The sequence below is a fragment of the Entamoeba dispar genome, genomic scaffold (genome assembly GCF_000209125.1).
Source record: "Entamoeba dispar SAW760 scf_1105229458879 genomic scaffold, whole genome shotgun sequence".
NCBI lineage: Eukaryota > Evosea > Mastigamoebida > Endamoebidae > Entamoeba > Entamoeba dispar.
Genome location: NW_001853413.1, coordinates 1 through 25,024, shown reverse-complemented (window position 1 = coordinate 25,024; position 25,024 = coordinate 1). Strand labels below are relative to the sequence as shown.

General features: G+C 25.2%; 12 protein-coding genes across 12 annotated transcripts, besides 29 other annotated features; 9 read left to right on the top strand and 3 right to left on the bottom strand.

Moving 5' to 3' along the window:
- Window positions 1-70: 70 nt before the first annotated feature.
- EDI_063580 (DNA primase large subunit, putative) lies at window positions 71-1,462 on the top strand (the record flags this gene model as incomplete). The annotated part of the gene is made up of 1 exon (XM_001735085.1): window positions 71-1,462. One exon carries the CDS (start codon window positions 71-73, stop codon window positions 1,460-1,462), a length of 1,392 nt encoding a protein of 463 aa, XP_001735137.1.
- Window positions 1,412-1,455: a microsatellite.
- Window positions 1,456-1,526: a sequence feature (AT_rich).
- Window positions 1,527-1,552: 26 nt separating this feature from the next.
- EDI_063570 (uncharacterized protein) lies at window positions 1,553-2,332 on the bottom strand (the record flags this gene model as incomplete). The annotated part of the gene is made up of 1 exon (XM_001735084.1): window positions 1,553-2,332. One exon carries the CDS (start codon window positions 2,330-2,332, stop codon window positions 1,553-1,555), a length of 780 nt encoding a protein of 259 aa, XP_001735136.1.
- A 22-nt stretch (window positions 2,333-2,354) lies between these two features.
- Window positions 2,355-2,400: a sequence feature (AT_rich).
- A 172-nt stretch (window positions 2,401-2,572) lies between these two features.
- EDI_063560 (sodium/sulfate transporter, putative) lies at window positions 2,573-4,927 on the top strand (the record flags this gene model as incomplete). Its single annotated transcript, XM_001735083.1, has 1 exon — window positions 2,573-4,927. The coding sequence occupies one exon, from the start codon at window positions 2,573-2,575 to the stop codon at window positions 4,925-4,927; it is 2,355 nt and encodes a 784-aa protein (XP_001735135.1).
- Window positions 4,928-4,941: 14 nt separating this feature from the next.
- Window positions 4,942-5,015: a sequence feature (AT_rich).
- An 8-nt stretch (window positions 5,016-5,023) lies between these two features.
- Window positions 5,024-5,167: a microsatellite.
- Window positions 5,085-5,165: a microsatellite.
- An 8-nt stretch (window positions 5,168-5,175) lies between the features above and the next one.
- EDI_063550 (serine/threonine protein phosphatase, putative) lies at window positions 5,176-6,090 on the top strand (the record flags this gene model as incomplete). Its single annotated transcript, XM_001735082.1, has 1 exon — window positions 5,176-6,090. The coding sequence occupies one exon, from the start codon at window positions 5,176-5,178 to the stop codon at window positions 6,088-6,090; it is 915 nt and encodes a 304-aa protein (XP_001735134.1).
- A 55-nt stretch (window positions 6,091-6,145) lies between these two features.
- Window positions 6,146-6,182: a microsatellite.
- Window positions 6,183-6,213: 31 nt separating this feature from the next.
- Window positions 6,214-7,569, top strand: EDI_063540 (U4/U6 small nuclear ribonucleoprotein Prp31, putative; the record flags this gene model as incomplete). Its single annotated transcript, XM_001735081.1, has 1 exon — window positions 6,214-7,569. The coding sequence occupies one exon, from the start codon at window positions 6,214-6,216 to the stop codon at window positions 7,567-7,569; it is 1,356 nt and encodes a 451-aa protein (XP_001735133.1).
- Window positions 7,542-7,615: a sequence feature (AT_rich).
- Window positions 7,609-8,310, bottom strand: EDI_063530 (uncharacterized protein; the record flags this gene model as incomplete). Its single annotated transcript, XM_001735080.1, has 4 exons — window positions 7,609-7,724; window positions 7,777-7,896; window positions 7,955-8,117; window positions 8,176-8,310. The coding sequence occupies 4 exons, from the start codon at window positions 8,308-8,310 to the stop codon at window positions 7,609-7,611; spliced, it is 534 nt and encodes a 177-aa protein (XP_001735132.1).
- Window positions 7,732-7,771: a sequence feature (AT_rich).
- Window positions 7,898-7,947: a sequence feature (AT_rich).
- Window positions 8,311-8,365: 55 nt separating the features above from the next.
- Window positions 8,366-8,440: a microsatellite.
- Window positions 8,441-8,443: 3 nt separating this feature from the next.
- Window positions 8,444-8,646: a sequence feature (AT_rich).
- Window positions 8,647-8,728: 82 nt separating this feature from the next.
- Window positions 8,729-8,931: a sequence feature (AT_rich).
- Window positions 8,932-8,994: 63 nt separating this feature from the next.
- Window positions 8,995-9,036: a sequence feature (AT_rich).
- A 171-nt stretch (window positions 9,037-9,207) lies between these two features.
- Window positions 9,208-9,696, top strand: EDI_063520 (SUMO-conjugating enzyme UBC9, putative; the record flags this gene model as incomplete). The annotated part of the gene is made up of 1 exon (XM_001735079.1): window positions 9,208-9,696. One exon carries the CDS (start codon window positions 9,208-9,210, stop codon window positions 9,694-9,696), a length of 489 nt encoding a protein of 162 aa, XP_001735131.1.
- Window positions 9,697-9,730: 34 nt separating this feature from the next.
- Window positions 9,731-9,807: a sequence feature (AT_rich).
- Window positions 9,808-9,823: 16 nt separating this feature from the next.
- On the top strand, window positions 9,824-12,440 carry EDI_063510 (uncharacterized protein; the record flags this gene model as incomplete). Its single annotated transcript, XM_001735078.1, has 3 exons — window positions 9,824-9,890; window positions 9,954-10,006; window positions 10,065-12,440. 3 exons carry the CDS (start codon window positions 9,824-9,826, stop codon window positions 12,438-12,440), a joined length of 2,496 nt encoding a protein of 831 aa, XP_001735130.1.
- Window positions 9,899-9,948: a microsatellite.
- Window positions 11,337-11,364: a sequence feature (AT_rich).
- Window positions 12,433-12,464: a sequence feature (AT_rich).
- Window positions 12,465-12,542: a microsatellite.
- A 13-nt stretch (window positions 12,543-12,555) lies between these two features.
- On the bottom strand, window positions 12,556-13,631 carry EDI_063500 (vacuolar protein sorting-associated protein, putative; the record flags this gene model as incomplete). The annotated part of the gene is made up of 2 exons (XM_001735077.1): window positions 12,556-13,451; window positions 13,517-13,631. The coding sequence occupies 2 exons, from the start codon at window positions 13,629-13,631 to the stop codon at window positions 12,556-12,558; spliced, it is 1,011 nt and encodes a 336-aa protein (XP_001735129.1).
- Window positions 13,453-13,499: a sequence feature (AT_rich).
- Window positions 13,632-13,836: 205 nt separating the features above from the next.
- Window positions 13,837-13,872: a microsatellite.
- A 6-nt stretch (window positions 13,873-13,878) lies between these two features.
- Window positions 13,879-13,921: a sequence feature (AT_rich).
- An 11-nt stretch (window positions 13,922-13,932) lies between these two features.
- Window positions 13,933-13,974: a sequence feature (AT_rich).
- A 145-nt stretch (window positions 13,975-14,119) lies between these two features.
- EDI_063490 (uncharacterized protein) lies at window positions 14,120-21,364 on the top strand (the record flags this gene model as incomplete). Its single annotated transcript, XM_001735076.1, has 1 exon — window positions 14,120-21,364. One exon carries the CDS (start codon window positions 14,120-14,122, stop codon window positions 21,362-21,364), a length of 7,245 nt encoding a protein of 2,414 aa, XP_001735128.1.
- Window positions 17,837-17,869: a sequence feature (AT_rich).
- Window positions 18,513-18,536: a sequence feature (AT_rich).
- A 71-nt stretch (window positions 21,365-21,435) lies between the features above and the next one.
- Window positions 21,436-21,478: a sequence feature (AT_rich).
- Window positions 21,479-21,781: 303 nt separating this feature from the next.
- Window positions 21,782-21,822: a sequence feature (AT_rich).
- A 49-nt stretch (window positions 21,823-21,871) lies between these two features.
- Window positions 21,872-21,942: a sequence feature (AT_rich).
- A 53-nt stretch (window positions 21,943-21,995) lies between these two features.
- Window positions 21,996-22,017: a sequence feature (AT_rich).
- A 154-nt stretch (window positions 22,018-22,171) lies between these two features.
- Window positions 22,172-22,948, top strand: EDI_063480 (uncharacterized protein; the record flags this gene model as incomplete). Its single annotated transcript, XM_001735075.1, has 1 exon — window positions 22,172-22,948. The coding sequence occupies one exon, from the start codon at window positions 22,172-22,174 to the stop codon at window positions 22,946-22,948; it is 777 nt and encodes a 258-aa protein (XP_001735127.1).
- A 97-nt stretch (window positions 22,949-23,045) lies between these two features.
- Window positions 23,046-25,024, top strand: EDI_063470 (uncharacterized protein; the record flags this gene model as incomplete). The annotated part of the gene is made up of 1 exon (XM_001735074.1): window positions 23,046-25,024. A coding segment is annotated over one exon (1,979 nt), but the record flags the coding sequence as incomplete, so codon positions are not given.

The window sequence follows — 25,024 nt, the reverse complement described above, 5'->3', positions numbered from 1 at the left end:
AACAATAAAAAGGAGAATTATTACAGCAAGTGTTAAACCACAAAAAGAAATTATTCCGACATACGATAATATGACAACCGTTTATCAAACAGTTGGAACTATTAGTTGGAGTAATGTATATGATGCATTAGAAAAAAGGTGGAGTTTATATAGATTGATGTATAACGAAGAAACAGATTTAGAAAAAATCACACCAGAATTATCAGAATTAGTTAAAGTGAATGAAGACAATCGATGGGATGATGAAGTATCATATGCATTATTCTTTGCATCGTTTTGTGATTTTCAAAATAATGTTCGTTGTAATAAAAAACTTGAGAATTGGTTTGTTTTATGTGAAATGAGAGTATATCTTGCACGAATTGAAACTCTTTCATTAGAAGCTTTGTCACAATTTCTTGTTAAATTTGGATATCATCCACAACAAATAACTGTCGATGAAGAAGGATTTTTAAAACAACAAAATTACTTTCACGGACCATTTATCAAAGTTCCTTTTTTTGAAGCTGGGAAGAATTTAAAAAATCGAAGATTATTATTATATCATGGAAGTGCATTTATTGAAAAGAATGAAGTAATTGATATGGTAATTATGAAAAATAGAGAAAAATTACAAGAACGTGTTAAAAATAATTATGTTTCACCAGCATTAGGAAAAGTTCCTTATGAATTAAAACCCATATTAGAATATTACCAAACATTAGTTATGAAAATTACAGGGTTTAAAACAGCAACAACAGGATTTCATGTTGAAACATGTAGTAAATCATTTATTAAAGAGAGTGGAATTGAATTATTCCCACCATGTATGTATTCAATATATCGTAAATTCCTCCATGATAAACACTTAAAACATTTTGGATTATTACAGCTTATAATGTTTCTTAAAGGTGTTGGATTATCAATGGAAGATTGTAAGAAATTTTTTGAAGAAATTGAACCATTAAGTAAAGAAAGAATTTATAATATTGAACATTCATATGGTAGAGCTGGTGCTAAAATTGATTACACTGGATATGGATGTAATAACTTAATAAGTCAAATTAGAAATCCTGGAGATTGTAATGGATGTATGATGACTACTAAATCATTTAAACAAGAAGACATTGAAGATAATCTTCTAAATTTAATGGAATTAAAAGGAATTGATGAAATTAAAAGAGAAGAAATTTTACAAAATGTTATAGAATTAATTATCTCTCATCAACCAACACACGCATGTACTAAATTCTTATATCTATCACAAAATAAACCATTTGATGATGAAATACAAGATATTGCTCATCCAAATACATATTTTTTAAGGGCTAAACGACTTGTTAATGAACAAAATAGACAATCATTAGAGAAGTTAATTACTGATCTTGATCTTGATAGTGTTGGTCATCAACCATCACAAGAAACTCCAATGGAAGAAGAAAAACAAGAAGAAATTAAAAAAGAAGAAGAAGAAGATAAATAATAATAAAAATAATTAAATATTATTTTCTTCATTACTTTTAATGTTAAAATGATAAATTTAAAAAGAAAAATGGGAACTAATCAATATAAATTAAATCAAATTTGAATTGTCATTATCATTGTCTGATTCTGTTGTATTATAACTTGATAATAATCTATTGGTATGAAGTTGTTCATCAGAAAAATTATTTAAAAAAGTTGTTTCTTCATTTATATCAGTTTGGTTAATAGTAAGATAGTTTGAAATAATATCATCGGGATTTTCTGTTTCTTCATCTTGTTGGATCATAAATCTATGTGAAATATATGAAATAAATGAATGTGAAAGAGATACTATAATTTCTATAACATTTAATACTAATGCAATTGAAAGAACATTATGAAATGATACTCCTATAGTTGATGAACACGTTCTATCAGCACGAATTGCTGCTAATGATTTACAAGTCATTGTATTGATTGAAAACCAACCACAACATGAATATTGAGACTCAATCAAAGAAAGGTGATGAGATGAGTCATTAATTTTATTGAATTGATGAAGAGAAACAATGAGAATGATACTATTTGTTAATGATATTAACATCCTAACAAATAACATAAAATAATGAAATGGCATTGATGTTGGAATATTATGTGTTGAATGTAATATCTGAATTAAAGAAGATAATATAATAATTATTGCTTGTAAAAATGAACAAGTCACAATAGTAGTTAATGATTGTACATGTGGTAATGAATTATATTGAACATGAAAAACTGTGACGTGAAGAGAAAATAAAAAAAAGGTAATTCCAACACAAAGAGTAATAATGTCATGAACTTTTTTAATTGAAAATTGATATATTAATTCAGCAATTTGAACTTTCATCTTTTAATTTTTAACTTTCAAGATTATAAAAAGATTTAAAATAAAAATTATGTAAAACAAAAAAAAAACAGAATATAATGATATTTGTTTTTCTATCCAAGTTTTTCAAATGAATTGTATTTTTTATATTTAAAAAGATGCATAAAATGGACATTTTGATTATTCAAAAAATGTAATTTTCCTTAGAAATTGAAAATTGGAAGAACTGATATTCCAAGTTGAATAATTCAAATCTAATTCATGAGTGAAAATCATCTTTCTATTTCCCTTCATGAAACAAATGAATCTATTCATTCAAGACAAAACGAAAAGTTAGAGTCATATCAAAGCCAACAAGAAAAAGATTCAAGATCAGAATCAGACGATAGTTTACCAGCTCCAAAAACACAGGCAAGTAATGCATCAAACAGTGAAGAAAAAATTGAAATGGAAAAATTAAAGTTTACAGAAAAAGATGTTGTTGGTTCAGTTCAAAGAAGTGATGATACTTCACCAATTGATTTTGGAAGGTTAGTTCATCCAGCACTATTATCAGCTTCATTTGGAAATTCACCAGTTCCAAGAAGAAAAAGTCCAGGAGAAGAAACAACAGAATTAATAGATAAAAAACAAATGGTTAAAAGTTATTTTAAAAAAGGATTTTCGAAATTATTTTTACCACTTGGATTTAGTGGAGTATTAAGTATTATATTTATTGTTATGTACTGTTGTGATTGGAAAGATAATTATCCAGGTCAGTTTTCAGCTAAAACAGCTATATTTTTATTTGTATTTGTTATTATGATGTTTATATTATTATTAGAAATATGGCACGCAGGTATTGTTTTAATGACAGGCGTTGCTGTTTTATTATATTGTAAGGTTATTTCTACTTCACAAGCATTTTCAGGATTTTCAGATTCAGGAACAATGACTGTTTTATGTGTTTGTATTATTTCTGATGCAATTAATAGAACTGGTGGACTTGCTTTAATATGTAGTTATATTCTTCCTAATAAAGAACAAAAATGGATTTGGCCAACTGCAATTCGATTTGTTCCATTATTTGCATGTGCAAGTGTATTTTTAAATAATACACCAATTGTTGCAATGGGAATTTCTATTATTCTTGGATTATCTAAAACTACTAAAATTCCAGCATCTAAATTATTAATGCCAATGCAAATTGCTGTTTGTGTAGGTGGAATGTGTTCATTAATTGGAACATCACCAAATATGGTTGCTAAAGGGTTAATTGATTCAGCAATTAATGCGTTAAACAAACAAGGAGTAATTCATATTGATTACGTAATGTCACTATTTGAAGTTGGATATGTTGGATTTCCATTAGCTTTAATAGCATGTATTTATCTTGTTTTTTCAAATAAATTTTTACTTCCATCACATGTTAAAACAGAAGTTAAACAACAACTTCATACATTTATTGTTCCAATTAATGTTGTTGAACGATCACCATTAGTTGGTAAAGAAATTATGAAAACAGACTTAGGAAGATTATCTGGTGTTGCACTTCCACAAATTTTAAGAGGAAATAAAATAATTGAACCAAATAGTGAATTACAAGTTGGGGATACATTATTTTATGTTTGTGAACCATCATTATTAATTGAATTAATGAATATTAGAGGAATTAAATTTGAAGATCCAACAGCTTGTAATATATTAAAACATACTTCAACAGAAAACTTAAGTCTTTATGAAATATCATTTACTGAAAATTCGGAATTTAATCAAAGGAATTTCCCGACATATTTTGAAGATTGTAGATTTGGAATTTTAGGTATTTCTAATGATGATAAAAATTTTAATGCAGTAAAAGAACAACCATTATACTTTATGCCTGTTACTTCTAATTCAAGTTATCTTATTATTACAGAAACTTCATTTACTCGTTCTGAAATTTATCCAAGTCCTTTTAGAATTGCATACGAATTACCTATTAAATTACCTTATCATTATCCTTTATGGAAAGCAATGATTGCTATTACTTCATTATTAATTCCAATTATATTAGATGTTTGTGGATTTTATAAAATTATTCAATTCTCATTTTTATCTGTTGCTGCTTTAGTATTAACTGGTGTTTTAACTGTTAAACAAGTATATAATGCTGTTAGTGTATCTTTAGTTTGTACTTTAGGTGCTTCTTTTGGTTTATCTGCTGCAATGCAAAATACTAATACTGGATATTTAATTGCAATGACTTTAATTAAATTATTAACTCCATTGGGAAGAATTGGAATTCTTTTTGGAATTGGAATTCCTACAATGGTTTTAACTCAAGTTTTAAGTAATAATGCTACTATTGCTGTTATGTTTCCTGTTGTTTGGTCTGCTTATCTTGGAAGTGATCCAACAGGATTAACAAGAGGAAATGATATTGGTTTAAGAAGTGCAATGGTTACTATGATGATTTGTGCTAATTCTTGCTTCTTTTTACCTTTTGGATATCAAACTAATTTAATGGTAATGAAAGATGGAGGATATAAAGTTAAACACTATATGATTTATGGTACATTTTTATCACTTCTTTACGTTATTGGAAGTGCTCTTCTCTCATATGCTATTTTTGAAAAGGCTTTAGACCCCATTTAGTCTTTATACAATTCATAAATTTTAATTTTATTTTCATTTTTTTTTTTTTGGTTACATCAAAATGTTTTTATAAATAAATTTTTAAAAACTTCATTCTAAAAATAAATTGTCATAACAAATAACAAAATTAAATATATTAATAGATAATAAGGGACTGAACAAAACGAAAAAGGACAGAAAAAATTAAAAAAAAAACCCTAAAAGAAAAACAAAAAGAAAAAAAAACTTAAAAAAGAAATATTTAAGATATGGACTATCAGAAATGCTTAGATATTGTAAAAAGTGGTAAATACCTTCCTGAAAATGATTTCAAAAAATTGTGCAATGCTGTTAAATCTCTTCTTATTGAAGAGTCTAATGTACAACCAATTCAAACACCAGTTATTGTTTGTGGAGATATTCATGGACAATTCTATGACTTAATGAAGTTATTTTCTATTGGAGGAACATTACCAGAAAATTCATATATATTTTTAGGAGATTATGTCGATAGAGGAAGTTATTCAATTGAAGTATTTACTTTATTAATGTTATATAAAGTAATGTATCCTACTCGTATTGCTTTAATGAGAGGTAATCATGAAAGTAGACAAGTAACTCAAGTTTATGGTTTTTATGATGAATGTATTAAGAAATATGGAACTGCTAATTCATGGAGGTGGTGTACTGAAGTATTTGATTATTTAAATATTGCTGCTTTAATTGATGGTAAAATTTTTTGTGTTCATGGAGGTCTTTCACCAGAAATTAGAACCATTGATCATATTAGAGTTGTTGTAAAAAGAAATCAAGAAATTCCACATGAAGGTGCCTTTTGTGATTTAATGTGGTCAGATCCAGATGATAGTGTTGATGGAATGAAATCATCAATGAGAGGTGCTGGATATATTTTTGGTGCAAAACCTGTTGAAGAATTTATTCATATCAATAATATTGATTTAATTGCTCGTGCCCACCAAGTAGTACAAGAAGGGTACAAGTATCATTTTGATAATAAATTGGTCACTGTATGGTCAGCACCAAATTATTGTGGTAGATGTGGTAATGTTGCTTGTATTATGAGAGTTGGAAATGATTTAAAACAAGATTTTACCATTTTCGATGCTGTTCCTGAATCAGAAAAACCAGTTCCACCAAGAACAACACCATCCTTCTTTGTGTAACCGATTACTTATTCCATTAAAATTTTTTTTTACTCTTTTATTTTTCATATAACAATTATTTTTATTTGTTTTTATTTTTATTTTTTTTTTTAATGAACTAATGAATTGTTAAATTGTTAATTAATGGAAGAAAATACAAATAATATCGTTGATGACTTTTTACAGGATTTTCTTTCAGGAAGTGAAGAAATAGGAGAAACACTTAATGAAGACACACAACTTAAACCAAAAAGTATTGAACAAATTATGAAATTAGAACAATGGAATGAAATTATTCAACAAATTGAGAAATATAGAGAACAACAAGAAAACGAGATAAAAAAAATAAACGAAGAAGACCCACAATATCAATTGGTTATTCAAATACCAGAAATGTTATTACAATTATCCAATGATGAACAAATATTATATAATCATATTAAAGATATTTACTCTAAACAATTTCCAGAATTAGAACAACTTGTTACTAATAAAGTTGAATATTGTCTTACAGTAAAAACTATTCAAAGAGAAAAGGATTTAACAAAAATTGATCTTTCATCATTTCTTTCACCACCAATAATTATGGGAATTATCACTGCATCAACTAATTCAAATAAATGTCAAATAACAGAAAATGAAATGAATGAAATAAGTAAAGAGTGTGATGTATTAATTCAGTTACAACAAATTTCACAAATTATTGTAGAATATCTTGAAAGTCAAGTTATTTTTCTTGCACCAAATTTAACTGCAATTATTGGAAGTGAAATAGCAGCTAAATTAATTAGTGCAGCAGGTGGTGTTTCTTCATTAGCAAGATTACCATCAAATATAATTGAAGTTCTTGGACAAAAAAAAATTAATTTAAGTGGATTTTCAAGTAGTCATCATACACCACATACTGGATTTATTTATGAATCAGAATTAATTCAAAAACTTCCCCCTGATGTTAGAAAAAAAGCAAATCGTTATTTAGCAGGAAAAGTTACATTGGCAGCAAGAGCAGATTCATGTAGAAATGATACTGGTTCAATTGATGGAACTTGTGGAAAAAAATTATATGAAGATGTTATGAAACGATTTGATTATTTATTACAACCACCTCCTTTAAAAAAGAAAAAGGCTATTGTTCCACCAGATCAAATGAAACGTAAAAGTCATAGAGGTGGAAGAAGAGTAAGAAGAATAAGAGAAATGTATGGAATGACTGAAATAAGAAAAAATATGAACAGAATGAAATTTGGAGAACAAGAACAAGAAATTAATGGTGTAGGTTATGGTGAAGTTAAAGGAACTCAATTACAAGGAGAAAATAGAAGAATATTAAAACATAAAAAAATAGAAACAAAAGGAATTAAAACTAGTTTAAGTGGATTTAGAACAGGAATTCAAACTACAATTGGAAATAGTAATGGAGGTGCTACAACTTCAGTTAATATTTCTGGTGGAGGAATTATTATTAGTGATCCATTAAATTTAAAAAAGAAAATGAATTGATTGATTTTATTTTAAAAAAGAAAGATTTAAATTATTTTTTTATTTTGGTTTTAATAAATCAGTATTATCATCTAAATAAATTCGATTTAATACTCCTTGTTCAATAAATGAATCTTTTCCATAATTATTAACACAAATTGATGTATATAACATTGCTATTTGTTATAATTTTATTTCTTTTTTTTTTATTAATGAATTATTACAAACTGTTTTTATCTTCTAATTTATAATGTAATGTTTTAGTTATTCGTTCATCTTTTTTTATACATTCTAATATAATCGTCATCCATTTCCCACAAATTTTTCCAATTCCAACTTCACTATAATCTTTTTTAATTTAATTTTTTTATTTTTATTTTAAATAATTTTTAAAATTAAGTCAAACCATCTGATCGAAATTCAAAATCTGAATCATCTCCTTCATTTTTACCAAATACTTCCATTACCATCGTTGGATAATTTTGTTTATTAACTGTTTCTGCATCATCTGATGTTGTCCATCTATAAAATCTACGATAATCATTTGTTAATACTTCTACATTAACTATCTTTTTGTGTTATTTTTTAGTCTTCTTTTCTTTTGTTTTAAGTGAGTAAATTACAAACATCTATTATAACATTTTTTGCTTCTTTCTCTGGAAATCCTTTCTGATAATTAAATGTCCGTTCATTTAATTTCCATGTCCCAACAATCAAATTACAAAATTCAACTATTTCTTTTGATACTTTTCTTCCTTCCATTTCTTCAATCTCCTTTTTTTTAAGTTCTTTCTCTTGTAAACTGTTTTAAATAACATTTTTGTTTAATCATATTTTTTTTTAATTCTTCTTTTTTTTTATCTTTTTAAACCCTATTTCTATTTATATTTTTTCCATAAAAAAAGTATAAGTTAATGATATATAAATTAAAATTAATGATTTTTAATATACATTTTTCAATTAAAAAACTTAATTAATACCACAAATTTATGATAATCAATATCAATATTATGTATTATAATATCTTTACTTAAATTAACTTATAACTAATATAATACTCATTGTTATTAAAAAAAGTTATTATATAAAAGAAAATAAGTCTTTTATCAGTTATGTACTACAACAATAAAATTAAAGTTATTTGTATGAAGAATTTATTTCATCAGAATAAAAGCTACTCAATAATTTCAAAAAATATATTTTTATGTATTAATAATGTATAAACATTTAAAAATGTATTAATAATAAACAATTTATTTCATTAAAACAGTTCAAAAATAATTAGACGTAATATATTCAATTAACTCTCATAATTTAATTTGAAATTATTTTAAATTAATTAATTGTCACTAAATTATTTTTTTGAAATAAAATCAAATAATTGACTCCTATTATTTGTTAAAGAATAGAAAATTTTAAGAGTTTTTAAAGTGAAAAAGGTATGAGTAAAATAAGAATTATATTTTCATATAACTATTTTAAATAAATGAAGAAGAATAAAGTTTAAATAATTAACAATAATGAGGATAAATAAGATAAATTGAAATGATGAGCAAAAGAAATGATAAAGTAGACATCGTCATAAAGAAGTTTTGAATAAAAAAGAAAAATAGAAAAAGAAAAACCCTCAACATCTTATAAGATTATTTAAACAAAATAATGAGTGGATTAGCAATTCAACGATTAACTGAAGAAAGAAGGTTATGGAGAAGAGAACATCCACCAGGATTTATAGCAAGACCAAGAACAACAAAAGAAGGAACACCTGATCTATTAACATGGGACTGTGGAATTCCTGGCGCAAAAGGAACAGAATGGGAAGGTGGAATTTATCCACTTACAATGGAATTTACTGAAGAGTATCCAACACGACCACCAAAATGTAGATTTCCAAAAGGATTTTATCATCCAAACATTTATCCATCAGGAACGGTTTGTTTATCAATTTTAAATGAAGAACAAGATTGGAGACCTTCTATTTCAGTTAAACAAATATTATTGGGAATTCAAGAATTATTAAATACACCAAACACATTATCACCTGCTCAACCTGAGGCATTTAAAGATATTACTAATAATAAAGAGTTATACCATTCAAAAGTTCAAAAACAACGAATTCAATATGATCAAGAGAAGTTCACACTTTAAAAAAACATTTTGTTAGCAATTGAATTATTTTTCGTTATTTTTTTTTTAATTTTTTAAAAGATCAGAAAAAAAAAAGAAATTTTAAAGAAAATAATTAAAAAAACTTAAAAAGAGGAGTTTTACTTTAATGAGTATCACACGAAAAAGTCTTACAGAAGGTAAAGGACCTATTAATCGTATTATTCGTGTTGAAAGTTTGTTTAATAAAAAAAAAGAATAATCAAAAAAAAAGAATAAAATAAAATTAAATAATGTAGTTATTTCAGGTGAAAATTTATTTCCAGTAGCAATGACATCAGGAGAATCATATGTTTGTTAAAGAAAAAAGTTATTAAAAATTAAAAAAAAGAAGAAAAATCAACTTTTAGGTTTCAGTAAATGTTGGAGATAAAAGTGGAAAAATGAGAGTTAGTAGAAAAACAACAAATAATTATTTCCATAGTCCAGAAAATAGAATTGAGTTTAGAAATGTTTCACCATCAACAAAAGAAATTATATTTGAGTTTCATGATCATGAAAAAAGAAAATTAGCAAAAAATTGGGGAAAAAGAATAAATATTAATCAATTACTTCCATTTAACACAAACCATATCAAATCATTTGAACTAGAACCTATTGAAGAAAAAGTATCACTACATTCAGAAATATCAACACCAGTTACTGGAATTATTTCACCAGAAAATATAATAGTTCCAAGTACACACATTTCACAACCAACAATAACTAATTCTATGACATCATTAAGACTAGAAAAAACACAACAATTTACAACAATTTCAGCACCATTACCATCATCAACTCCAATTAAAATGATACCAATGAAAAAAACAATGAGTCCATCAAAATTAGCAACAAAAATATCAAGAGAATATCAATGTCATCGTATTATTCAACCAGACCCATTAATGAAAAGAATTTCAAAACCAAAAATTACAGTTTCATTATATTTATTTCCAGAAGTTGATCCAAAAACAGAAAAGTCATATAAAACACTTCCATTACATAGTGCAGTTGAAAGATCAGATTTATATAAAATATTAACATTACTTGAAAGTGGAAAAGTTGATGTAAATGCACAAGATGAACAAGGAAATACAGCACTTCATATTGCTAGTTATGAATCATATAATGAACATATTATATTAGCATTATTAAAAAATGCACCAACTATTGATGTAAATAAAGAAAATTTAGATAAAAATACACCATTTCATTTCTTTTGTAAAAATTTTTCAAATCCAAATTGTCAAGAAGCAATGGAATTATTTTTTAGACATGGAGTTAATTTAGAAGCACAAAATAAAAATTTAGAAACGGCACTTCATACAGTTGTTAGAAATAATTCAATTAGAATGTTATTAGTTAGTAAATTATTAGAAAGAGGAGTTGATGTAAATGCTGCAACAAATAGACAATCAACTGCATTACATTATGCAATTCATAATGAAAGAACAGATTTATTATCAATTTTATTAGAACATAAAGCAAAATTAGATCTTCCAGATGATCATGGACAAACACCATTTATGTTAGCTAAAACAAAATCAGAAAGATATTTTAAAACAGTAAATGATTTTAAAGAATTAATTGATTATCTCATTGAGATTAAAGCATCAGATAATGCAATTGCTATGTTAGTGAAAAATAAAATGTTTAAATATAAATTAAGAAATCAAACTCCAAAAACTCTTGAAAAAATTGGAATTTTATCATCAGTTGAACGTATTGCATTAATTCAAAAATTTAAATTATTACCAAATGTTCCTGAAGTAAAAGAAATAACAGAAAATGAAAATGAACAAGAAGAAAGAAAAAAATTACTTGAATTAATTGAACAAGGTAAATTTGTAATTGAACCAAAAGAAATAGAGTTTCTTGCAAATATTGGATCAGGTGCATCAGGAATTGTTTATACTGCAAAATATAAAAATGTTACTGTTGCTGTTAAAACATTAAAAGCAACAAATATGGAAGAAGTTAAAGAATTTCAACAAGAATATGGAGTATTAAGTAAATTACAACATGAAAATATTGTTAGATTTTATGGTGTTATTGTAAAAAAACAATTTTCAATGGTAATGGAATATTGTTCTAAAGGAAGTTTATATGATATTATTTCTAAAAAAGAAAATTCAATTACTTGGGAAACTGTTTTTGATTATGCTGAACAAATTGCATTAGGAATGGATTATCTTCATTCAAGAACCCCACAAATATTACATAGAGATTTAAAATCTTTAAATATTTTAGTAACAATGGAAACTATTCAAGAAAATGGAAATAACATTGAAATAGAACGTTTAAAAATTTGTGATTTTGGATTGTCTCGTTTTGATTCTGAAATAACTACTTCTACAAAAGATAGAGGTACTTATGCTTATTGTGCTCCTGAAGTTTATTATAATCAACGTTATACTACTCAATCCGATGTTTATAGTTATGGAATTATTTTATGGGAATTAATTTATAGAGTTATTTATCAAAAATATCAAAGACCTTTTCAAGAATTCCCTGAACTTACTATGGACCTTCAAATTATTATTCAATCTGCCACTTGTGATCTTAGACCAACTATCCCTCCTTCTACTCCTCAAAAAATGGCAACTTTAATTAGACAATGTGTTATGAAAGAACAAGAAAATAGACCTAAATCTGGAATGATTTTAATTGCTTTACAAGAAATGAAAAAAGATTTTAAATCAAATCCTCAATTATGGAATGCTTCAATTATTCAACAAAATTAATTATTTTGAAAAAAAAATTAAAAAACTTTTGTTGTCATTTTAATTTATTTACTTTCATTTTCAATTTTAATTTTCTTTTTTTTTATTTGTTTTAATAATTTTGAATAATTCGAAATTACCAATCAAATTCTACTTTTTTTATTAAACAAGCATCTGTTTTTAATTTTTCTTCTGCCTCTTTTAAATCATTAATTGAGTCAATTTCTTCAACATTTTTAAATACATTATTTGATTGTTTAATTAATGGTGTTTCTCCAAAGTCTTGAGGTATAATTTCTTCAAATTTATCCATTTCATCTAACCATTCTAACATTCCATTCATTTTTTCATCAAAAAGTATTTTTGTTTGTTCTTCTTTAAGAATGTTAATTGGAATTTCAGTTTTAGTATTAGAAGTGTCTTTTAAATGAACATTAATAATTAAAAAATATTGAAGAGAAAATCCTTCAATAGTTTTAAATGAAGGACTTAATTTTTCAGTTGGTAAAATTAAATTAAATGGAATTATTTCATCACTTTCTGGAACTCCTTTTAATACTTCAATTTCAATAATTTTTTTAGATAACTCTTTAGTTATTTTTTCAGTTGAAAATATTTCTTTTTTCATTAATTCTAAATTAATTGAAGTAAAAATATCTGACGAATAATTTTTAGAAGTAACAACTTTTAATAATCCATGAATAATGTCATTCACTTCATATGTAATTGACTCAACTGCAAAATGCATTAAAATTGGTCTTGTTAATGTTGTTTCAAATGATTTTTTAATTCGATGAGGTGATTTATTAATAACTCCAATTTCTATTTCTTTAACTACTTTTGAAAATCTTTGAATTGTACATTTAATTATATATCTTATTCTTCCAATTGTTCCATAATAACTATTATATTTCTTTTCTATTTTTCCAAATGTAAATGGATATGTTGTTATTCCTTCTGGTAATGTATTTGTTCCACAAATATCAATACAATTTCTTAGAAATTCTTTTTGTATTTTTGATGAATCATTTTCTAATAAAATTTAATTTCATTTTTTTTCTTTTTAAATTAAATTAAATTGTTTCTTTTTTACAAACCAATTATTCCAAGTAATTCCATTTTAATTCCATTATGTTCACATTTTTTATTTTCACATCGTATTTCTATCGTTCCAAAAACAGTGTCTTTTTCTGTATAAATTGGGATAAACATTTTCTCTTTGTTTTCAGTTTGAACTATCGTTTTTTTTCTATGATTTTCATCTAATTGAATATTAACATTAATTGTTGGTCCTCCAAATCCAAAGAAACTCTATTTGTAAATAATTGTTATTTTTATCTTTTCAAGATATTTGAAATTATTATTTCAAACCATTTTTTTATCAAAATAATTCTTTTTTAAGTTTTATTTTTTCAAGTTCTCTTTATTTATTTTTTTTTTTTTTTTTTATTTTAATAACAAAAAATAATTTAATAATGATGAATAACAAATATTTTTTTAAAGAAAAAGGGTGATTTAATTAATGTAATAAAGTATAATATAAATATTAATTAAACATAGTTTTTTCGGTTTTCTCTTTTCGTGTTCCAAAACATAAAATCGAAATATTTGGGTTTTATTTTGTTTTGTATTTGAACGTTTAACATTTTCTTTCCTTGGATTTTAGAATGAAAACTTTCAAATCAGTTAACACTAAATTGATGGACGGCCATCAAGAAGATTTACAACTGAAAATAGCCGAAATATTAGAAATTACACCAGATGGAAAAGATATTAATCAAACAGAAACAATTAAACATCAAAGTCCTCTTATTATTAAAGGGTTATCCAATAAAAAACCAACAACGGAAAATGTTGAAACAAATTTATTATTTGATTCATTAGATACTGAAGGAAGAGATTTGATTGATATTTATCAAATCAGAAAATATCTCGAGTTATCATCAGTTGAAAAGAAACCAATTTATTTATTAGAAAAAGATATTCGACAATGTTTAAATGAAATGACATCATTATCAAAACCGTATTGTGTTAAAAGGAGTGAATTTGAATTATTTCTTAAATATATTAAAGATCGTCAAAATGATTTAAATGAATTACAACAACCTTGTTCATTGTTAAAAGCTTATTCAAAATTTTATTCAAAATTCCAAATAATTAAAGAGAGTGATGAAAAAATGCCTCATTTGATTCAAATAAAACGTGAAGATCTATCAAGTTCACTTGATAAATATCATAATCTTGTTTGTCGTGTTTTATTCAAACAACCAAAATGGTTAAATAGTAATAAACAATGGAATGGAATTATTCCAAATGATTATTTTAATTCAAAAAGATTTGAAAATACTATTTCACAAAGGTTACCAGTTCCATTACTTAGAAGAAGAAATGTTTCACAAGAACGTCCAGAATTATTATTTGAATTATTTAATCCATTATATCAATACAAAGATCCTGCAATTAGTCTTGCTGGTATTCGTCCAATAAAAGAATTAACAAGAGAATTACCTAAATTACATGCTGTTCGACTTAAATCTATTTCATTTGGAGGAGAGGATGCACCAGAACCATTACGGTTTATTCTTAGTGTGTATGACTCAAATTCAAGAGAAAAGATTACAGAAGATCTTGTGATTGAAAAAATGGAGATAGTAAATTTGATGTATTTTTTAAAAGGACAAATTAAAGGAAGTGATATAGTTTTAGTAGTTCGAGTATTAAGAAAATCAGGAGATGATATAATACAAGCAAGAGAATTATATGCTAAAGGATTTGAAGATAAAAAAGGAAAGAAAAAAATGATAGAAAGAAAATATGGAAATTATTGGCAACAATTAATGATTGGATTTGTTTCATTAAAGGGAGAATTAGAAAAGAAAAAAGGAAATTTACCAGTTCAATTTTATAAAATAGAAACAGATAATGAAAATATATGGGATATTTATCAAAGTCAATTTAAAGGAAAAAAACAAATAGAAAGTGCTAAAGCACAATTTGAATTTAGTGAATTTGATTCTGATATTCAATTAATTAATGGAAAATATAAATTTGGAAAGAGAAATGAAGGAGATAGTGCAATTGTATTAGATAATTTATTAATGATAAAACAAACTGAAGATTTATTATATGATTATTATAATCGATTATATATTTATCCATTAGAAATTTCATTTGGTAAAGAAAAAAAAAGAAATCCAATGGTTGTTAGTGTACAATTAATGAATAATGGAAAACCAGTTAAATCATTTTATAAAATTGATAAAATTTCATTTGAAGATAATAGTATTAGTTCATTAAGTGGAAATAAACAAATACAATTTAATGATGAATTTAAATTAGAATTACCATTTCCATTAAATGAAAATTATCAACTTATTTTTAATGTTCAAGAAATTCATGAAGGAAATTCAATAAAAAAAGAATTATTTGGTATTGTAAAATTATATGAAAATGGACATATTGCAATTCAACCAGGAAAAACTACATTACAATTAGCTTCAAGTATTGAACAAGCAATGAAATATGATGAAGAAAATAAAAAAAGTTTAACAGTATTTTTTAATCTTTATTCAACAGTTTATCCAAGTAGTCCAATAGCACATGACGCAATTAATAAATTACTTAATGGTAAAATTGATAATACATTTAATCAAATACCATTAATTGATATTATTCATTTTTTACCTCATATTCTAACATCTTTCTTAGAAAGTAAAATGGTACCAAATAAAGATGTTTTATTTATATTAATGAAAACAATTTGTGGACATTGTAATTCATCAGAAAAAAGAAATCAAACAGTTGAAACATATATCACTCATTATTGTTCATTTGAAACACAAGAAATTGCACTTAATTTAATTAAGACATGCAACTTAATATATAAATTTGATGAAATTTCTCCACAAACAGAAATATTTAAACATTGTTGGTTAGTATTAGAATTATTAAGAAAATCAATTCAACAAATTGGTGCTGATGAAAATTTTTGGTCAAATGCAATAAATTTTATTAAAACATTTGGAGATACTATCAGAGGACATGTAATTAAAAAAGAAATTTTAGGTATGGAAGAGGGAAATGCACATATGTCATATTTTATAAGAACTCTTATTGAAATGGGATATAAAGCAGAAGGAATGAAATTAATGGAAGAATATCTTAATCATTTAACTTGGCCTTATGATCAACTTAAAAGAGGAAAAAAATTAGAATATGATTCTCCAGAAATGGTTGCACTTGAAATGATTAAAACACAATTTTTAGCAGTTTTTGAAGGAAGTTTAAATTTATATGAAGCATCTAATCCAGGAAATGTAGATGTTAGTGATATTGTTATGTTAGATGATTTATTATGGACTCGTCACTTTCCTATTGCATTTTTAATGAGACAACATATGTTATTATTAGGAAGAAGTGAAGAAATAAACAGAATTTCATTATATTTAATGGTTGGACTTGTATCTAGACTTGATTTGGATACTAATTTACAAGGACAACAAAAAGAATTTACAGCTGCAATGTTTTTACCTTTTGTTATGCAATTCTTAGAAAATTTTGAAAATTTTACAAAATGGAAATTTGTTCCATTTATTAAACAACATGAAGGAAATAAAAATCAACAACAAAGAAGAAGTTTATCATTTAAATTAGGAGAAATTGCTGGGATGATGAATAGTCAAGTTATTGGATCTTCTCCTCAAACACTTTATAATAATAATGGAACACCAATTCAAAATGTAAGTGATATGGAAATGTTAGGATTATTATATATTTGGGTATTAAAAAATTTAAATAAAGAAATGTTGAAAGAATGGATAGAAAATGAAGTTCCAAGTAGATTAGAAACATTAATTAAAATAATGACAAGGTTTTGTTTATTGTATAGTTACTTTCCATTACAAGAAACAATTGATGTGTATGAAGAAATTGATAGAAATATTAAATTAATTGTAAATGGATTAAAAGAACATATGTATTATATGGCTCCAATGCCAAAAATCCCTGGAATGGATTTTGGAGATTTAATGGGAAATATTCCAGAACAAAAATTTGAAATACCTGTCATTCGATCATTAAGACCAATGAGAACTGATGACAGTTCACATAATAAATTACATAAAGTATTAAGTACTGAAGTGGTTAAAGTGTGTCTTGATATGTTTAGTATTATTTTTGATAGTTTATTAAAACAAGAATCTTTTGAACAATTAGAATATTTAAAGGGAATTATAGCAACAAAATTATTTGAAGAACATGTTGTAAATGATGATGTTTTTGTATTTGTTAAAAATTTATTAATGAATTACAGAACTCATATATTTTCTGGAAGTGAAGATTTTTCAGTAAAGTTATTAAGTTCACTGATTAAATTATTTCAATCAAATTCAGCTCAATTAAGAGGAAGAGGAGTTGAGTTATTATATCTTTATATTAAAAATAATTTTATTGAGACAAGTACTATATCAAGGAGTATTTCATTAATGGCTACTGCTGTTGTTGAAGCTGGTGATATTGCTGAAGATAGGTTTAATGCATCTGTTGAAGCACTTGATACAACACATATTGCTGATGTTGAAAATACTACTTTATCAGTTAATCAAATTAAAAGAAATTTACTTATTCCTAATATTAATTCATTAAAAGCAAGAAAAACAATAATTAGAACAGAGTCATTAGGAGATATTGAAGCATTTGTTATTTTACTTAAACAAATGATTGAATTAAGAATACATCATCTTAAAATATTAAAAGAATTACCATCAACACCTGTTAATGGATATTCAAAAATGATAGAAGAAATATTAGAAAAACCTTTTTTTATTACTCAAGAAATGGTTGAAATTGTTGAAAAAATAATGAAAAAATATAGTGATTTAAATGTTAGTGAACAAGTAAATAAAACAGTTGATATTATGAAAAATAAATGGAATGAAATGAAAAGTTTAGAAACAGAAATGGTTAATATTTCTCAAACAAATAAAATAACTGAAAATGAAGTCAATGAACTTTGTATTAAAATTAGAGACCAATGTGCAAAAGGAATAATATGGGCATTACTTACTATAAAAGGAGTCATTCAAAATGAACCTGATTTAAATAAAAATTATATTATTAGTCAATCTAAAACTGAAATTTGTAATAAACAATCAGAAGAACTTATTCAACAATATAAAAACTCTTTAAAAGTGATTGAAAATAATCCATTATTCCCTGTAGGAATTAATGAATTTAATGAAATTATTAATGGAGCAAATCATGTTCAAATAAAATATTCAGAAATGATTAAAAAAATAATTGATAATAAAAAGAAATATCAAGAACAAGAACAAAAAATAAACCAAGAAAATGCTTCAAATATTCAAATATTACAAGAAACACTTGAAGAAATTATTTTTGGATTAGATGAAAGTACTACTGGGATTTGTTCAGATCAATTAAAAGAATTAACTGTCCCTCAAGTAATTGAACGTGATAAATCATTAAAAGGAACTTTTTGTATTCCTTTTGAATTTTTTGAAGATGTTCTTCCATTGATTATTACCACATTAAGTAAAGTTGAAAAAATTATTGAAAAGGCTTGTAATAATCAACAACGTCTTGAAAAAGCTGAAGAATGGTTTAAGTTAGAACGATCATATATCACTGATTGTTTAATGCTTAAAGAACAAGTTAAAACTATTAAATATGTTGCTCAAATTCCTATTCACGAAAATGGAGCTGTTACACCTTTTATGTGTAAACTTGCAGAAATCATTAAAAAAGATGGAACAAAACTTTCATCAACATTTGAAAATTTAACATTAAGAAGAAAACAATTAAATACTATTTTAAATGAAGAAAGGTTATCACAAACAAAAACAGTAGGAAGAAGAAAAACTACAAGAAAATCATTAATGATTCAAGATAGACAAATGAAATTAATAAATGGTACAAATGAAGAAGAAGAAAAAATAAATGTTTTTGGTTGTGTTGAAGGAGAAAATCAAATTATTGGAAAAATGATGGATGAGATGGAAAAAGAAATTAAAAGAATTGAAAAGAAAGTTGTTATTATTACTGAAAAATGGATACTTGTTGATGAAAAAGAAAAAGGAAAAATTGAACTAAGAAAAGAAGCTATTGAATTATGGAATCAATATAAAAATCAAGGAAGAGGAAGTTGGAATGAATTAAAGAAATTTTTAAATGAAGAAATAGATGAAGTTATTGATTATGATGATTCTGTTGAATTATTTGAAGATGAAGATGAACCAAAATCACCCATTTCATTATCACTATTAACAAGAGGACAGAGTGAAATTAATTTAACACCTAATTCTCAAAAACATGAAAATACTTCTTCATCTAAATCTTCAAGTAATAAAAGAAGTTCAACTTCTGGATTTGTAACTGCAGAAGATTTGGTTGTAGGAAGAGAACGACAGAATACAAAAACTTCTAAACAAGTAAAAAAACAATATCATAAATCAAAAAGTACTATTGCCATTAGTGGTCCTGTTACAGAAATGGCAGTTGTACAAGATTTTATTGATGAAAAATGTCAATTTGTTGAAGATGCATTTATTGATGTTAATTTGTATAGATTATCTCAATACAAATCAGTCATGAGGAAATTACAAAAAGATATAACTCAAATTCTTGTTAAATTGAATGATTTAAAGAAAATTAAAGAATCTACTCGTGATCCAGATGCTTATTGTGATAGATCTTTCACTTTTGCACATGGATATCTTGATACTCCAAGACTTCATTTGAAATGGTTTGAAAAGATTGCTGAAGAACAAAGCGTTAGACAACATTATATTGAAGCTGGACTTTGTGAAGTTCATATGATTTGTTTTATTGCTTCTTTCTTAGAAGGAGGGGAAGCTTTTAATTCATTAAATAAAATTACAGAAATAAGAGATTTAATGAAAAATAAACGAGGAGAAGAAGTTGAAGGTTGTACAGAACAAGTTCTTTTTAGTCATGTCAATTTAGCATATAAGTATTTCAGTATTAAAAAGATTTGTGATTTAGCTGAAGCATTACTTCTTGCTGTTATTGAATATTTAAATAAAAGAAAAGAATATAAAAAACTTGATGAATATCATAAAAAATTAACAGTTATCTATTCAATGAAAGATAAACATGAAGAAGGTCAAAAACATTTCTATTTAGTTGGTTTTTATGGAAACACATTTGATAAACTAAATGAAAAAGAATTTATTTATCAAACTCATGAAACGTATGATGTTTTTTCTCAAGAAATTAAAGCTATTGTTCCTATTGGAAGAAAGAATGAAGTTCAAGAATTAAAAGAGGGTCAATGTTCAGTTGGATTACCATTAGAAGAAATTCATATTAGAATCACTGAAGTTCATCCAGTATTTGAAAATGATAATGATTTTACTACAAACACTTTTGCGTATGAATTTTTAAGAAAAGAAGGAAATGGTGGTATTGACGAAACATCAAAAAGAAAAATTATTTATTGTACTAAACAACCACTTCCTTCAGTTTTGAGAAGACAACAAATAGAATCTAAACTAAAAGATAGTTATTTATCACCAATAGAAACTTGTATGGATAATATTGATATTCTAACTGAAAAACTTCAAAATGCTTGTGTTCATCCAATAACAGAAGAATTAACAACTTCTTTAAAACAATTACTTTTAGGTGAAAATGGTCCAGCTAAAATAGTTGATGTTTTCTTAGTTCAAAAAGTTAATAATTTTGTAACAGAACAAATTATGGAATTATGGGAATTAATAACAAATATGATGAAGTGCATTGCAATAGCTCTACCAATCCATCTTAGAAACTTCCCAAATAATCCATTCTATGGTCAGTTTATTACTGCTTTTAATAATTTAGAGAAAACAATTCTTTCTATCACTCCAAAAATTGAATCTATCACTCAAACTATTCAAGACCAATCTAATGACGATTTGATGTAATTTTCATTCTTTTTATTATATATTTTATCGTTTTATGTAAACTCTCTTTTCTAATTCTCTATAAATAAGTCTATTAATTATTAATTTTTATGGTAGTATAATTATTAATATTTAGTTTTAGCTTTGTTGAAACACAAAAACGTAATTCTCTTTATGGTAATACTTATTACAATCATAACAGAATTATTGAAATTTCGTTCAATAATATCACAAGTACTCTAATCGAAACCAATTTTTTCCCTTTCCTTTAAACAAAAGATTTAATTTATTTATTACGTTTATTTTGTGAACATATACTTTAAAACCAATATTCTATTTTGTTCATTCTTTTTAAATATTTTATTGAACTAAGTAGTGGTTCTAATTTCGTTTTAACAAATTAGTATTTAGAAGAATTTATTCAATAAATAATACGACATATTATTAAATTATTTCATTTGTATTTTTATTTAAAAAAACACTATTTAACCATTGTTTCTATGTTTATTATTCTCTTTATTTGATACCAAATTTATTTAAATTATTCTAGATTTATATAAATTATTGTTCATTTGATTAAATTTTAATATATTATTAATCAGTTGATGTTATTATTGTTTCTATCTATTATTATTTTCACTAATCATTCGACTATTTATTTATTATAATATTAACATTATTCATTTAACATTGTCTTCTTTGTTTTTATAAATATCCAATGTTATAGAATTGATATATCAAAATATGTTGTTCATTCTTCTTTTCTTATTATGTTATACATAACATTAATAAACTTAAAAACAAAAGAAGAAATACTGTTATTTACAAATGAACTGCAACAACACTGAACGGATTAATTATTATAATAATGACATTGATGAATGTGATGAGTGTGATGAAGATGAAATGATCAGTAAAGCACAAGACTATTATTTTGAAGCACGATACGATGATGCAATAGAAGTATTGAACAAGATAGAAAAAGAGGATGGAGCAATTTATCAAATGATTGTGATGTGTTATTGTGAGAAGAAGGAATATCAAAAGGCATTTGAAAATGCAAAAAAATGGAGGGCTATTGCTAAACGAGACACGGCATTACAGAGTAGAAAAGCATTAATGAACATGTCATACCTGTGTGATGAGAAAGAAGTAATGAGAGAGGTGAGTGATAAAATGATACAATGGAATGAGGATTTGAGTGATGTAATATTGTTAAGATTAGACATGTTTCCTGATGAGAAGGACACAGTTATTGGGACAATTGAAAGTAAAATTAAGGCAAAAGAGCTGAGAGAAGAAGAAGTGATGATACTATCAGAAGTGTTAAGAGTGCTCAGTGAGAAACAAAACAAAGGAAATGACCATATGAACGAGATAGGAGAACAGGCATATACCTATGGAGTATTGACTAAAGTGGTGATGTTAATCAATGGAATTGGTGATAATGACAAAACACAATGTCTTTCAATCTGGAAAGGATTGGAGAACAAGAATAACCAAATAGTCAACTCAATCAGAATGATGGAAGGAACACCTATTGCACAACATGGAATCCACATGGTAATTAGAAAACATGGGAAAATGAATGAAGAAGTTGATTAAGATAATTGAAACTTTAAAAAAAAAGGAAAGTTAGATGGTTAAGGAAAGAGAAAATGAATAGAAAGTGATAAGAAGATAAAAGAAATAACAAAACATAATGAATGAAATTAAAGAGATCATTGGAAGACTTCATCAAACAGTTGATGAAGAAACAATCAAAGAACTTCGAATACATATTGAAAGTATTGATATTAAACAAACTGATGAAAATACACTCAAAGAACTTCGACAAGAAGGAAATGAACTATGGAATTTTGTAGTTAGAAAACAGTGTGATATAACTAAACAAAGTGAAATGAGAGAATTAGCATGTTTATTAGTAGAGAAATATCAAGTAGAAAATGACTTTACACTCATTAAAATGATTGGGAAAACAGCGAAATGTAAAGAAGAGAAAGGAGAAATTGAGAAATCAAAGAAGATGTATAGAAAAGCAATTGATAAATACAATGAAACAGAACGAACTATTAACACGAATACACAACAAATAGAAAGAAAAAGATGTGGAAAATATTTATTTACATTAGGAATGATTTCATCATGGAATAATGGAGAAATTGAAACAGCATGGATATATTATCATAAACTCAAAGAGATTATTGAAAGTTTAGATGAAAGTAATGAAGAAATTAAAACAATGATATTTAAGAAAGCAAAAGAATTATTTGAAATAGGAGCATATCAAGGAACAATTGATTGGATGAAAGAATATCTTATGATGAAAGGAAATAAGAAAGAACATAATAGTGAGGCATTTTCAATTATTAGTAGAAGTTATCTTGAACTTGGAATGAATGAAGAAGCAATGAAGACTATTGAGAAAAGTATTGAAGAAGAAAGTAATGAAGAAAATGAGATAATTAGACTTAAATGTATGATTAAAACAAGAGAAGATGATGAAATTATTCAAGTATTCAAAAGAAATATCACAATGGGAAATATTAGTAATGATGGAAAAATAAAAATGTGTGATATTATTGAAGAGAAAGGAATGAGTGAAATAATAATGTTTGGGTATGAAAGTATTATGACAAGCATAATGAGAAAAGAAAACATAGAAACAAGAACATATTACAAAGTCAACAAAAAGTATATTGAATTCTTATTTAAAATGAAAAGAATTAATATGGTAACAGCACAAAATGTTATTGATAATCTAATAGATAGTATCCAAAACAATAAAATTGAAATTATAGAGAAAGAAATTTATTCAATTATATCTATTATATGGGAAAGAGGAATCAATGATTGTTTAAATAAGAATGAACGAACAGGAAAAGAATGGTTTAAGAAAGTAAGAGAAATTATGGAAATTAGTCGATGTAATGATGAAATTGGAGAAATAAATAAAAATATCAGTATTTGTGAATATCAAATGAATAATTATCATGAAGCAATGAAAAGGGCACAAGAAGCAATAGAAAGTGGATGTAATGATCTTCAAGCTGATTTTATTTTATTTTCATCATATCTTCATTTGCATATGAAAAATGAAGGAAAAGATGTTATTGAGAAAGCAATTAATAAGAATAGTTCAAATCAACATAAAATTGAATTTCTTGAAACATGTTGTACTATTTGTGAAGAAATGAAAGAAAAAGAAATAGAAGATGAATGTTTGAGAAAACTATTTGAATGTCTTCCAGGAGAAAGTATGAAAGGAACAGGAATTATTGTATTTCGACAAATAATGAAGAACAGATGTGAAGTTGATATCATTAAAAGATTCATTAAAATGGTCAAAGAGAATAAAGAAGAAGTCATTGGAGATGAAAAAGCAGAAATAGAATGGTGTTTAGCATATTTAAATAATAGAAGTAAAGAAAGTTATAGTAGAAAATTACATGAAGAATGTTTATATTGTTGTTATTTATATGATATTCTAAGTAAAACTAATAAAGAATATGAAGAAATGTATGAGAATCGAATAATGATTTGTTTATTGGGTGCATCAAGTGGAGTAGAAGGAATAGGAAAAGATGTGATTAATGAAGTAGAAGAAATGAAAGAAGAAGCAAAAAAGTGTCTTGAAGAAATAAGAAGAAAAGGAATTAACACAACAAATTCAATTGAAAA